The 15,946-nt window shown below is 26.0% G+C and overlaps 1 protein-coding gene across 1 annotated transcript in view; it reads left to right on the top strand.

Moving 5' to 3' along the window:
- Positions 1-1,040: 1,040 nt before the first annotated feature.
- Positions 1,041-15,946, top strand: part of LOC111629771 — a gene marked incomplete at its 5' end in the record, with an annotated part of 39,242 nt that continues 24,336 nt past the window's right edge. The window contains 2 exons of the mRNA XM_023373684.1: positions 1,041-1,108; positions 7,295-7,375. Coding sequence (XP_023229452.1) covers positions 1,041-1,108; positions 7,295-7,375 — 149 coding nt within the window. The remainder of the gene's footprint in view (positions 1,109-7,294; positions 7,376-15,946) is intronic.

Raw genomic sequence — 15,946 nt, forward strand, 5'->3', positions numbered from 1 at the left:
CCTTATTTTTATAATATTTTATATGTTCACAATATTATTGCTTCTACCAAGACGTTATAGATATCAACAAAGATCCCAGCCATTTGTTTTCCCGAGGCCCTCAGTATGTAGCCTTGTATTTAATTATATTATTTAAAAATAAAGGATCATTCATAATAAACATTGTTACAAAAAAGCTGGCAACTATGTTGCTGGATTTTCGTGGCCTTCTATATTTGTTTTCATATTTAATAATTAATATCATTACCTTTAAAAGTCTTCAGGTTGGTTCGGAAGATGTTAAAAGGGTGGGACCATATCTTCCGAACCAATTGTCTGAAATTTTTAAAAATTTCTTGAAATATTCTCATCTAAAACCTAAACAACCTTGTAAAATTTCAAAAATTTTCGACAACTTTGGCACATGATTTATTAAACTTCAAAATAGGGGAAAAAATTCGTGTCCTTCATACACACTAACTGAATATATACAGTAAGCCCCCAAACTTTTTTTGCATTTCTCAACATTTCAAAATCCTTTCGAGTCCATAAATGTGTAAATGTTAAGGGAGTCATTTTTTAATACAATAGAATAAATAATTTATATTAAGTGCTTTTGAGGTCCTCTAAATATGACGCCAGTGCCAAATTGTCTTTCAGTTATCTGCTGAAAAAACCAATCAATAAATTCAGCAAATCTTAAGAAAACTCTTTCAATTTCTCTTCAAGAATTGTCCAATAAAACTTAAAAAATTGAATAAAATTGCTGTAAAAAGATTTTCAACTATCATAAAACAATACTTTATTGTCAAAGTATGTATAATAATTTAATATAAGCTTAAATATAATTATTTAATTTCATTCTAAACTATGCATTTTTAAAAATAAAGATTTAACTTAAATATGCAAATTACTAATTAATTTGACTTAATTAAATTATGAAAATATAACACAGGAATATTGAAATCTTATTTTNAAGAAACAATTTTGTTAAATTTAAGAATATAAAGTTATAAAAATGTTTAGAAGAATGCTGACATATTTTTTTCTTTTTTTTACAGCCGTGAGAATTGTTACAGGTGTGTGGTTATATACGAGAAGCATCCCAACGTTTTACAGTATAGAGAAAGTAAGTATGGAATAACTTTTATTGTTTAACTCGTAAAGTAAATTTTGAACTGAAAAATTGATGTCAAATGAAAAATTAAGAGATAAGAAAGTGCGAAATTGGGATAATAATCGTTTATACTCACCCAAAATAAGTTATTAGCTACTATCTTGTTTCAAAAGGTGTGCCACACCTGGGTGTGCAACCAGGTGTACCAAGCAGGCGTGGTCAAAATGCTTTTCAGAATGATTTATTGCAAATGTTTAAGTACAGACGATTCTATCACCTAAACATCAACTTTAGATTAGAAAATCGTATTAAAATTTTAAATTTCCTACGAGAAAATCTTAAAACTTTCACACACAAAACGAGTTATGAAGATTCGTTCAGCGATTGGGCGATCTTTAATGACATTAAAAAAAAACAAAACTAAGTTAAATTGCATATAGCTCATAAGCAACGCCTATTCTTCGTTTCAAAATTGCATAAACCAATTAACTGTAATTGAGAATTCAAAAAGACCAATAAACGTTGAATTCCACGTTGGATTAACTCTTCGATTATTGGTCAAATTTCAGTTTAAATTAACAAATCGCTTAAAAAATTGAATGTTGAGTGTTGCTCTTTTATTGTTTTTTTTTAAATTAATACAGTACGCAAATTACATTTAGCCTATATTTCTTAATTTTGAGATCAAAAATTTTAATATTATCTTATAAACATTAAATTAAACAAAGTTTTATAATGTCTACTTTTACAGCCCCAAAAAATTGATTATTGAGCGTTGATTACGGCTTCAGTACGGTTTACAAAAATTGAATACGTTTGCAGCTTTGTGTAATTGAATCCATTTCAACAAGAAAAAAAACACCAGAAGAAACACAATACACACAAAAAAGTGTACAAAATAATTACGTTATCTCACCAACACTATTTTCTTATTCAGCATCTTAATTGTTTAAGATACTGCACGAGGGATTTAAAAAAAAATAACGTTATTAAGACTTCATTTTTTTCTCCCTAAGATAATTTTTTTAATCATCATCTATAAAATAATAGCGTTTTCTTTAATTTCTTTCGGTGAATAATATCAGTATAAATACAGATTCTTCCTAATGTTCTTGTATGGACAAAAGAACAAATGTTTTGATAAGTTTCCCTCCTAGCTCTTATTTAAATGCCCAAAAAAGTAATTCTATTCAATTCTTTTCTGAAAACCAATTATTTTGTGTTTCCTTCTGGAATTAAGAATAAGAGAGGGGAAGGAAAAAAATAAGAGACAATAAGACTTTCAAATGATTTAGATGTGTGTGTGTGTGGAGGGGGTTCCTTTTTAATTTTTTAAATCGCTTCAATTGTTATAAATTTATTTCCCCTCCCCCCAGTCAAAAGCACAGCAATTGTGTCGAATAAATAATAAAGTAAATCTGATGTTTTTATAATTGGTAATACTAATATAATTGATAATAAACCATGCGAATAATTGAAATAAAAATATTCAATAATTTTATTATTGTTAGAATCATATATTTTTATTTTATTTTATTATTAGTTTTTATAAGGTTCCTATTATGAAATGAGAATAATATGTTAGTTAATGAGATTGAGTATTTATGTAATAATGACTTTTTTTCATTTTATTTTAGGAAAGAAGGGTTTTAACCAAATTAGAAATAAACTGAAAATTTTGAGGTTTAATGATTAAAAAGAAAGAAAAAATAATAATAAAATTTTCAATTATTTTTTTTTAGTTAAACTAAATTATTTTATAGTAGAAATTGTGTGATTATAGTAAAAAATGTCGTTAAAATTTAATAGAAGTTGAAGGAAAAAAGTAATAAATGTTTACGTTTTTTCCCCTTTAATTTATGAAGCTTTTTAAAATTATTAATTTATTTTAAATATACTTCATCAAATATAAAACAGACGACAGACTACGGACACTTTATTGAATCTTACTACACAGTATGAAACCAGCGAACGATGGCAGTTGGTCGTGGGTTCGCACCTCGTCAAAGGGCGTGGACACGTGGGGTTTCTTAACGTTTATAACATTTAAATAGGGATCAGTTCTCCAGGCTGATTACCCACGTGTTCCGTTTCCGTATAAAAACAAACAATTCAATCTTACTTGTTAGTGTATAACTTAAAGTTGGCATGCATTTCAGGATTTTTATTCCTCAGTAACCAGTCATACACACTACCCCTGTGTTATATTATATAAAAATTTTATACAGAAGTACACGTAAAATATAAAATTATGAACGGTGGTCTACTTTATAATTCTTTAAAAATTTATATCCAAAATTCGAATTTTATAATTTAAATTTAAAATACAAATATCGTTAGATAAAATGCAGAAAATATAAATTTGAAATAAAAAAAAATTGCCGTGTCAAATAAACTTTATTTATACTTACATCATTTTGAAAACTGTAAACTACATCTAAATATAATCATTTAAGAGCTAATTTAGTAAAAATTCAAACAAAACAAATATATGTAGTACTCTTATGTATATTAGTATATAAAGTGTGATAAAAAATTTATTAAGAAGATTGAGTAAATATAAAATTACATTAACCTGATTGGTTAAGAAAATAAAAGCAACAACGCCTCTTTTTTAATTCAACCAATCGTTGTTAATTAAGCTACAATCCTGAAACTGATACGTATATCGCAGAGGACGAGTTATATAAATAACATGTTATTTTCTTCAGAAAAAAACAGTAAATGAAAAAAAAATTGAAGGTATTACGCTTCTTTGCGGTTCGCTCTGTAAATGTAATATGATTTTTTCATATTATCGATAACAACTAATCTTCGCTAGTTTGTTCCTCCAGGCGCTGATACTATTCGAAGTATAGAAACTCATTACATGATTCAAAGAGATGAAGGTGAAGTGTGTCGTAAAGTAACTGGCTAACTTTCAATTTTATTTTTATTGTTTGTTTACTTTCCAGAGAGTTTCTTCAAACTTACTTCAAACCGATCCACAAAAATATTGTACATTTATAACGGTGTTACGATTTCCTATTGATTTTATATAGTCAATATCTTTGTTTCTGTAAATGCAGAGAAGGTGGGTTTTAATTCTTAAATTACTATAAATTTAAAATTATTATAACTTCTATATTTGAATGGCTAAAACTCGAGAAATTTTTTCATATTCAGACCAAAATTTTAGGCATGTTCAGAGCATAATTTTAAGCATTATAGAGCATATTCAAAGGATAATTTTAAGCATGTAAAAGCATATCCAGAGCAAAATTTTAGGCATGTTCAGAGCATAATTTTAAGCATTATAGAGCATATTCAAAGGATAATTTTAAGCATGTAAAAGCATATCCAGAGTACAATTTTGATCATATTCAGTGCATAACTTTCCTGTCGAAGGAACGAAATTATCTATAAATTTGATTCAATTTAACATATAAATGTGTGAAATGTATACATAATTTTATTTAGATCTGTTTCTAAATGTGAATCCTACTTGAAAACACAACATCCGAATATGCATGAACCGATTTCACAACTGAATATAGATCTAAAATAAAACAATTTTCAAAAAACCGAGAGGACATCTATCATTTGCAGCGATCAAATTCAACATCCAAAACCAAAATCCATACAATATTTCTTATTTTATAAGGATTTACATCGTCACAGTTAAACCCTAAACCATCCACCACAATCTCTTCAAAGAAGTTTTCGTGAATATCCTTTACATCGTGGACCAATCTATAATATAATGTTTTGGTTCCTGCTTGAATGGAACTAATGGAATGATCATGATACACGAGATACCATCCTGCATCCTGATACGAGATATACTTGAGGATGCATTCGTGACTCTAACAGCGATCTTCTATTTTACATGCAACTGTTGAATACGAAATTGAAGTTTTCATGACTTTCGATGATTTCTGTTATAAATAGCCCTTGTAAATCTGCGAACGAGTTGTTACGTATAGGTTTAGAAACCGCAAAAACGATTCAACAAAGCGTGCAAGGATACGTTAAAAAGATGAAACGATTTGTGACGAGTGGAACAAAATTCTTCAAGAATATAAATTTTCAGCGTTAAAATTGTTACAGAATTACACTTTTAACAATTAACTTTCTTACTTAATTAACATTTTTGCTGAAAATTTAGCATAAAATGCGCTAGAAACACGCAAATAACTTGAAAGAAATGAGAAAAATGTCAATATTAGGAGTGACAACACTGGTATTTTTTCACTTCCTTCACTTATTAAAAAACCAGAAACGAGTTGCATAACTTTCCCGGCAAAACAAATTAAATTCTGTGTGGCGCCATCTGTTATAAGATTTTATTTTAAAAACCTTTATATTATTAATTATTATAAAATGATAAACTTTAATTTTGAAAGTAGAGACGAGTTTTACAAACATCTTCATTATGTCCGCTCGAGATACGACGCATGATTCCCCTCTATCTCCCCAACCCCTGGAATTTTAACCCCCAAAATTAAACCTCATCTTCCTCCAAATACACAAATCTTCCTGCAAAATTTCAGAAATATTCGACAAAAGACAGAGGAATATTAAAATTCAAAATGGATGAACAAAATCGCGCCGCCCCGACACACACAGAAAAATTCCCCAAATTTTTTTGCGTTTGCATTACATTTCAAGTTGCATTACATTCCCCGAGTCGAAAAATATGAAAATTTTGGAAGTCATTTCTTGATCGATAACCATACTTTTCCTCTGCTATAGAGTAAAATTCGAATTTAAAAACTCTACTTATAAAAATAAAAGACATTACTAAATTAATATAAATAGTCCAAAAATACATCCAGAATTTTTTTATTCTAACAGATTTAGTTAATTTTTTAACGCTGATTTGACACGATATTAAAGACCCAGATTTTTTTCATAAATTAAAATAGTCGTTAGCCCATTATTTAAAATAAAATTTACAACATAATTTAGATGAAATCGTGACGTAATAATGACTTTTATCTGACTTCTGAAATATTCTGGAAGGTGATTTAATGATATTGGATTGAAAGATCTTACGAAAAGTTTTTGATGTATGACGTAAACTTAGCAGAAATGATCATCTGACAATAATTTTCTGATACGAAGGATAAATTTAGATCCAAAAATGACAAAAACTGATCTATTTTTAGTGTCCCGAGCATCCCTTAATAATTAATTCTAGTTCGTAATGTCATACGAAGTGAGATTTCACAGGAAAAATTTATAAATTTTAAGTATTTTCAATAGAAAAAATTTATTATAACAAAAAAATTTCGAATTTTTTCGTCTTTTAATAACATATATTTGTGTATCTTTAGCTCTGTGACGTTTCTATGACGTAATAATGCATTTTTTCCTGTTTATTGACAATGTAACTGACGCTTTGTAAACAGAATTTGATCATGACGTAATAAATAACATGTAGCGGATTTTAAATATGACGTAACAAATATAGAAAATTTTAATTATTGTGTAACAAGTAATTGACGTAATAATGCGCTTAACAATGACGGAGAAAGATTAAAACACTGTCAAATTACTACGTATCCGTGACGACACGTTAATAACGACGGGTAAAGCGCGATTTTAAAATTTCTGTCTCGTATAACGTAACAAAAATTGTAAACAAAAATTACACAGAAATTTTAAATTACGTCACAACACGAATCGACGTATTTACGTTAATTTAAAAAAATTAATAAAATCTAAGAAAATAATGTAAAATAAATAATTTCTCTGTTAAAAGTTGAAAATTTTATTGGTTCTGACTGTGAAAAGTGAATTTCCAAACCGTAACTATAAATAAATAATACATGAAAAGCATTACATCTCTGGTTAATACCTTGACCCTAGACAAAAGGGGAATTTTATAAGGAAAAATAAAATTCCTTAAAAGGGGAAGATAAATATATATATATATATATATTTACTGATACAAAAATTTCCCTCAACATAAAATCCATTTTAGTTTACAAAATCCTTTCTAAACATCAATAATAATTCCTGTCAAAAATTTCTCCTTTAACGCTTTATAAAAAGGGAAAATTTAACGAAAAAATCAGTAAGTTTATGAAATGCAATTTTCTATTTTTATCGAATCAATCATCGTCAAATATATTTTACAATTTACAATCAAAAATTACAGTTTACAGCTTCAAAAATTATATTTTTATATGTATATATATATATATGTTTTAGCGTATTGTGATGAAGAACAGACGTTAGAAACAGCCTGCGCTAGACTTACTGTAGATGCACAGCTCTACTCCATGTTTAGAGGTGAGTTTTCTTGTTGAATATTTATAAAAAATTCAAAAAAATACAATTTTCCGTGTAAAAATTTAAAACATATGCTTAATTTACAGCTTAATTAGCAATATTTTCGACTGGAGACTGGCTGAAAATTGTGTTATAAAATCTTAAATATTAATTAAAATATTTAAATTATTTTGTACGAATTTATTAGAAAAATTTATAAATTATCACGTCAAAAGACTGGAGCATATTTAAATTTGTTTAATTTATCCTCACGCACACGTCATTAGAATTCACAAACACGTTTCTCTTTCTCGGTGACATTTTCATTATTGCGTCACAATAAATATTATCGATCATTATTTATATTTTTATTACTACGTCATAAACGACGTAATAATACTCTATTATTTTGTCATCGTATCACTTTCTGAAAATTTACATATCACTAACTTTAATAATGATGATAATTACAATGTCAAAATTTCTTTTTATATTTTATATATTAAATAATAAAATTACACGTTTGTTATTTTTATTTAAAAAAATTACAAATCTTTAATTTTTCCATCAAAATATTTTAAATTTGAGTGACGCAACAGCTATAAAATACGTCATAATTGAGAATTTGATCCGCTTTATTACGCGTAAATTAAATATTGTTTCTTCATTTATTGTTAAAATATTTATCAATTGTGACATAATAATTACGGAAACGTCACAGTTAGAAATTGATATTTTTATTATTGTGACGTATTATTGAAAGCGACGATTTTTTGTCTCGTTTTTAATTACTACGTAATAATAATGATGACGTATTAATGAAAGCGATGACTTTTTTTCTAAATTTTTCAATTACTACGTAACAATGGAGCGGTGTGTTCTTTTTTTTGAAAGTGACGACTTTTTTGAAGAAGTTCTTTTTAATTATTACGTAACAACTTTTGGGTTGGAGTTCGTTTATTTTACTTTTAGCTTCGGAAATTAATGAGTTTCTTCAAATTTTCTGCTATCGTTGTATTGTTATTGGATGGAGTTAATGATTTTTCTTTGAAGTGTTGCGAAAGATAGTTGTTTACCGAAAATGTTTGATTGGACATACTTTTTGGAAAGTTTATTTTCAACAATTTTTTGATGGAAACGTTAAAGTTTAATGATCGAATTGTTATCCTTCTATATACAAAAATGGAATGAAGGTGCGCTATTATCTTACGATTTGTACGTTTTTTAAATACTCAATTAAAAAGTAAGAGAAGTTTTTAGAATAAAATCAGTGTTACAATTTCAAAAATTCATCACTTTCAATAACACGTCATAGCAACATATACATCAATTTCTAATTGTTGACGTATTTCATAATTATTACGTCACAAATTTGTAAATACTTAACAATAGTGACGTAACAATTAAAATATCTCTTTCAGTTTATGCGTATGTTTCAGTTTAAATGATGCAGTTAACACAGAAATTCGTTACTTTCAATAGTATAAATATTAATTTCCAATTATTGACGTATTTCATTATTGTTACATCACACATTTATATATATAGTGACGTAACAATTAGAATATATTTTTCAGTTTCTGTGTAATAAAATACAGTACATGTTTTTTATTTAAAATTGAACATTTTATCTCTTTTACAATTGTTACGTCAAACAAACTTAAAATAATTTGACGTAACAATTGCTTTAGGATTTAAATATAAGGATAAAGCTTTTAATTGGCTTGTTTACTATTTCATAAATGTTTATAAACTTAAAATTGGCGGAGGTTTAGGAATATCTTAAATTTATCAAAACTTTATTGATTTGAAAATGAAGACATTCTGAAAACAAGATAAGTTATCCGTCTACAGATCTAAATTACTACATTATTAACGATAAATAATTTTATTCCAAAGATTGTAAATTATTATTATTACTATTCAAAGTCGAAGATTTAATAGAATTATGCGATTCGTGATTGGAAATAATTACAACTTGTTAATGTTTGGCCTGATAATAACTTTTAGATTGTGTAGGAAACGAAAATTAAGGTATTATCGGGGTTGATCTATCGATTTAGTGAAAGATGCACTCTTACAGTGTACACGGCAACATGGAGTAGATGGTAAGTGATACACGAACATTCCGAAAGTCTCCCCTTTGCTTATCTTAAATATTTCTATGATAAGAAAAACGTTTGGAGAAATTAGGGGGCGGTTTATACTGAAATATCCCTAGAAATTTCAATAAATTTTACAATTATCTGTATTATTTCGTGTTTATTAGATGATCAAACCGTAACGCATTCGATAATTAATGATATTTAATTACAACGTTAAGGAGATAAAATTATTATCGCAGCAACAAGTTTAACTGTTTGTTGTAATTGTTGATTATTAACAAGTAAACAAAGTTGAAAGCAATTTTCCAAGTTTTGTTCCATACGAACTGAAAATAGAAATAATTTCGTACTTGTTCGTAACAGCTGCAGTTACAGTTTGGAACGTATAGCAAGTAATTTGATATCTTCTGTTATGATGAAACGTAACGTTATGTACAGTACGTGTAGGTAACTTCGTTTACGTCGATACTTTACATATTGTTTTATAATAAAAAATTAATCTTAATTAATTGACTGTTACGCATTAAATTTTTAACTTTAGTAATTTTAGTGAAGTTAGTTATTACGTAATATTTATTTTTACACAAATTTGGATCTCGTTCTTCGTTACTATTACGTCACATAGTTATATTTAACGATAATTACGTAATAACAACGAAACACAAAAAATTATTACGTATCTCGTAACAAGTATTTGTATCTCGTGTTTCGTTGTTATTACGTCACATATTTTTATTTAACGGTAATGGCATAACAATTTACATATATGTTTAATTTCACTTTACACAAAAATAATTATTACGTAACAATTTAATATTCATTTGTAATAATTTATGTGCAAAGAGAAACGAAATACAGATATATTCATTGTTACGTCATTACCATTAAGTATAAACGTGTGACGCAATAACAACGAAACATGACATACAAATTCATGTTTAAAATTATTATGTATCTCGTGTTATGTTATTATTACGTCACCTGTCTATATTTAACGGTAATGACGTAACAATGAATATATCTGTATTTTGTTTCTATATCCATATATAAAGTGGACGGAGTTAGATTTGTTCTTATGTTAAAATCCTTTTATTGGCTCATATAAAAAGTCCTTGTTACGCTATAATACTTTACCATAAATTAGTAATCGAGAGTTGTATTAAAATTCAATCGTTCCAATTTTCTCTAAAACTTTTTGTAACTGAAAGAAATTTTTTTAAATTTATTCTTACGTAATAATTAATTTTTATTATAAACTTAAAAATTTCAACTGTTACGTAACAATTATTTAGTGTCTGCTTTTAATCAATACAGCCTATTTCTAAATAATTCATTGTTACGTAATGCATAAGTAGAATATTATAATTGAAAATTATTTTAAAATGTAATTGTTACGTAACAATTAATATTAAAAATATATTCTCCAATGAAATTGAAGCGAAATAATTTAATTATTTCGTAAGTTTTACGAAACAATACATGTTTTAAAATATATTTAAATTTAAACAGTTTATAATTAAAGTCGTTTTAACCGTTTTTAATTGTTATAAATACTGTAAAATAATTTTTAAATTTTTAATAAACGTTGTATGTGAACTGTTAACAGTAATTTTGATTGATTTAAACACTTAAAGATATAAAAATCTTCAAATAATTTTGTAGTTTAGTTGAGTCGAAATCATAACAGAAACAATTTCGACTGTAATCGCTTTGGATATAAACAACTTGCAACCAATTTTCTAAGTTGAAATCACTTCATTTGTAATTGTTACAGGCAAAAGTTACAAGCAATTTTGTTAGAGAGTTGATATAAATTTATAACTAATAACTGATTAAGTTATATTTTCTCATTTCTTCACATTTAGTTCAATTTGTAAAAATAAATGTATATTTATTGTTATTTTCCGGCATCTCAATTGATTTTACTTATAATTTTTCGTATTTAAATGGTATATAATTAGTTTTGAGTATTTAACGTATGGAATGCAGGCTAATTTATGAAGAAGATTTTTAAAATTTATAAATAATTAAATTAAATTTGTTTTAATTGTCTGTAGATTAATATAGGCCAAGATTTCAATTTTAAACTACTCACATCGTTAATTAATACTTAAAAAATTATTTTGGAATACCGACTGGCACGGTACCGAATACTTTTTCCGGTTTGGCAAGTATCCGTTTTGTACAGATTTTTTTAACACGAAGATTTCTGCGTTCTGAAGAACTTGTCCCGTTTAAGCAGGTTTCCATTTATTAAGGCTCCATTTTGAACACTGTAGTACTGTATTTTACAATAATTACAACTATTTTATTAAAATATATTTAAAAACATGTATTGTTACGTAAAATTTACGCAATAATTGAATTATTTAGCTTCGATTTCATTGGAGGATATTTTTAAAATTTTTTGTTATGTAACAATTAAATCTTTAAATATATTTCAATTAAAATACTATATTTATACGTTATGTAACAATGAAAATTTACCTTATTTAACTATTTAAGGAGCAATTTTCATTGTTTTGGGCTTTCTAAAATTAAATTTTAAATGTTTACTTTATTTAGATAATTTGTTTTTATGATGATAAATTCAAAAATTTGTGTTTATAACAGCCAATTTTTATCTATTAAAATATATCAAATAAATAAACAAACTGGTAGAAAATATAAATTAAAATTCTGCTTATTCTTTGTAATTAATTATTTATCTTAAGTGAAATTAAATGTTTAATAACAATTAAAAGTAAAGCAATAGCAAAAATATGTTTATTCTTTAAATTAGCAATTAAATTGTCGATTTATTTTTTGAAATTAATTCCTTTAAACAACGATTAAAATTGCTTAATAATTAAGCTTCCAGTACAATTACTTTACAAACTCTGTTTAATTTTCACAAATTGTTTCGGAACAATTAATTTATCAAGTAAAAAATCAGTTTACATATGGGACAATCATTGTTTGAAGCTCGTTTTATCTATTTTAAGCTAGATAACACGTGCCAAAACCGCAACCCTGTTAAATTTATATGAGATAAGTTAGTGTACTTAAACGAATTAACACAGAAAGTGCAACTTTTAAAAATTTAAAGTATGATTAAATTAATTTTAAACTTCTAAATTACTTAATAATACAACAATATAATGAAATTATAATATTCTAAAATAGTTATAAAGCACAACAAATAATTTTATAACAATGTTATTGTGTTGTAAATAAGGAAACATAATAAATGGTAGAGTAGCATGAAATTCAAAACGTACGATATATATTGGCCCTTACAATAGCATTAATTACTGTTAGAGGAGCATGAAATTTAATAATTAAACATAACTACATTATGATCTATATCGTTATTTAAGGTTAAATTATGCTACAATAATATTAAATTTAAGTTTCACTCGAATTAAATCACGATGTATTACCGGTTAGTTAAGGGAATTTTAAGATTGTTTTGATTAATTCGTAAGGAAAATCAATTTATTTAAAGTATTCCAGCGTGGAACGACAGAGTGGATTTTACAAATAGATAAATATAGGGTTTATGACGTGGAATATCAAGAGATAATCTAAAGAATAGGTGAAAATGATGCTAAATGTAAGGATGTGGATAAGTGATGTTACTCCATGATGCCGCACAGGAAATGATTATAAAAAAATCCATTTAAAAAAAATAATTCCTTGTCTAATCTATAGATAAAAATCTACTTTCAATTGTATACGTTACGCAGTGAAGAATAAAATGAAGCAGATGTGATGTCACGATAAAATTTTGTATAGCAATCGGAAACTGATTGTGATATAGTAAATCAGGATAAAGACCATCCTTTGCCTGCTTTGGGATTTAGTGGTGTGTATCGTGTAGTTAATGGGTCGTTTCCTAACTCCTATTAATTTTACACCATACATTTTACTGATGTGCGGTCGAGTGAATTAATTAATCCACTGTAAGTATTACAACTTTGTTACTTTAATATACTCCAGGTATTAAAATAAAGTAAAAATAGGTATTTAAACTACAAGTTAAGAACGTTCGAAAATTTATATATTGACATTCAAACGGTTTCAATCTTCAAATGTTCATATATATATTTTTCCCCATAATATGTGTAATTTAATGAAGAAATTCGGTTGTTTCCTTGCTTATCTACGTCGTAACGATAATGGTAGATGCATGTGACGATGATACACGTGCTTATCATGTGATATATTTATATGATGATGCACGTGTTTATCTAGGAAATAGTGATGATTCCACATGGATATAATGATGATTGTGCTAGCAATTGAACGTATTATAGATGATAATTATATGTTGAATTAGTAAAACTCGATTTAATTTAACCAAGTAATTGGATGATGTGAATTATGACGAGATGATCTTGATGATAAGTGGAAGGTATTGAGATTGATCTTCTACAGTACTGTACAGTATAGTATATCAACAACATTTGAAGAATACAAAATCAATAAATTGAATTGCTATAAATTTTTAAATGTGAGGCATCAGAAAAATACAATTTCTTAATATATTTTAAAAGAATTTAATATAAAAATTGTAATTTCTGTAATGCATTTGTAATGCATTGGTTTTGCATAAAAATGCTTAATCGTCCCAATTATATATATTAAAAGCATAACAATTACAGGTATTATGCAATTTTATATAGTTAAATATTAATTAAAATGTTGACTTTTTAAAGCTTTTATGTAATTATATTATAAATTTTATCGAAACCTGATTAAATTTTAAGTATACAAACAATAAAAATTTGATTGTGTCGATTATGATTAAAGCAATCAAATTTTAATGTAACTTCTCCCACTTATACTTCTTTAGCTAATCATTGGTTTAAGAAACTATGATTTAAACAACCATCTTTGATATGTTCAGTTTATCTTGAATATTCAGCAGTGAACTGCTTATGTTTACCGTAAATTTTCTGTGTAATTTTGCAAAAATTTAATCAATAGGATGACGAATTATTAAAACTACAAACATTAATTTTATAAATAATAGATAATATCTTCTGAAATACGAGAAGTAAACAAACTGGAAACTTTTAATATGATTAGTTTAAAAAGTTGTATAGTCTAGATAAAACTCCTCCTATTTTCACTTCATTGGTTTAAAGAAATTATTTTAAACAATCATTAAAATCATTCAACTATCTTATACTCTCAGCAGTAAACCGCCTATATGTATAGTAAATTTTTAACGCAATTTTATGTCTTTCACGGTTAAAAAATTATATTTTAACCACAAATCATTTTGTTCTTGTTATTTAATGTTAAATAAATGCAACAATAAAAATAAATGAATGGATAAAACTTCATTAATTTTTACTTAACATGTTAACAAAGCCTCGAATAGTACTGTACTAACAAAACTGTTAAGTTGTTTATTGAAATTGCAATTTATTTAATTAAATTTTTACAAATTAACAGACTGAAATTTAATTTTATAACCGAATAAAAATACATTTTACCCATGACACAATGACAATTAAAAAAGGCAGAATTTTCATTAAAAATACAATATTTACATAGTAAAATATATTAAATTAACATTTATTTATTTAAAAATAATGTGAATGATAATATAAGAAACTAAAACAAAAGTATAAAATCAATAAAAAGAAAAGCGTTAACGCATTAAGTTATCAGTCTGTTATCAATTTTAAAAAGATAAATTGAAGATTTCGACTTAAATTTTGTATAAAAACACCATAAAATTATATAAAAATCAATGATAAACAGCTATATTTATCATTAATTCTTTTATCTAACAATATTTGTCATTAACATATTTAAGTTTCGTTAATTTCTGTGCTGAGATTACTTGCCAGTAATTAATTTTACGATCGTAAACTCTAGTAAATTGTATACCAAACACAAAGCTCGTATGTATACGCACGTATACAGATACAAAATAAATATAACCTATATAAAATGAGAGCGAAGTAAAGGATTTACTCATCGTGTAACGCATTAAACGAAAATTAGTTTTAATAGTTTTATAACACAACATTAATTGAAAAATAATGTATATTAAACAACTTAGTAATTATATTATCAAAGCGTTTATATATATTTACAGTTTTCTCCATCTGTTTCTGATTGTTAATCAAACATAAACGTTAAATCCTTTGTTTAAAATTTGAGGAATATGATAGAAGTTAATGAACCACAGGATGTAATTAAATATCAACAGAAATTTTGTTTACAAACGGATGAAAAATTGTTTACGATAAACACAACAAAGTAATAAACTCTAAACTCCAAAGGAACCAATCAAGTTTTTGGTTACAAGCTTCCTATACTTAATCATGTATACACAAACTAATCTTAAAATGAATAACTTTTAATTAAAAGTGAAACGAATAAATTGAATCCATAGAATATTTTTAATTATTTTCTTTAAAAATAAAGGAATTAATCTTTCCTCTTTACATTTATACAAGTCAATTTGATTAAATTAAAGTATTAA

Source organism: Centruroides sculpturatus, unplaced genomic scaffold, assembly GCF_000671375.1.
Source record: "Centruroides sculpturatus isolate CEXI.00-Female unplaced genomic scaffold, Cexi_2.0 scaffold569, whole genome shotgun sequence".
Classification (NCBI taxonomy): domain Eukaryota; kingdom Metazoa; phylum Arthropoda; class Arachnida; order Scorpiones; family Buthidae; genus Centruroides; species Centruroides sculpturatus.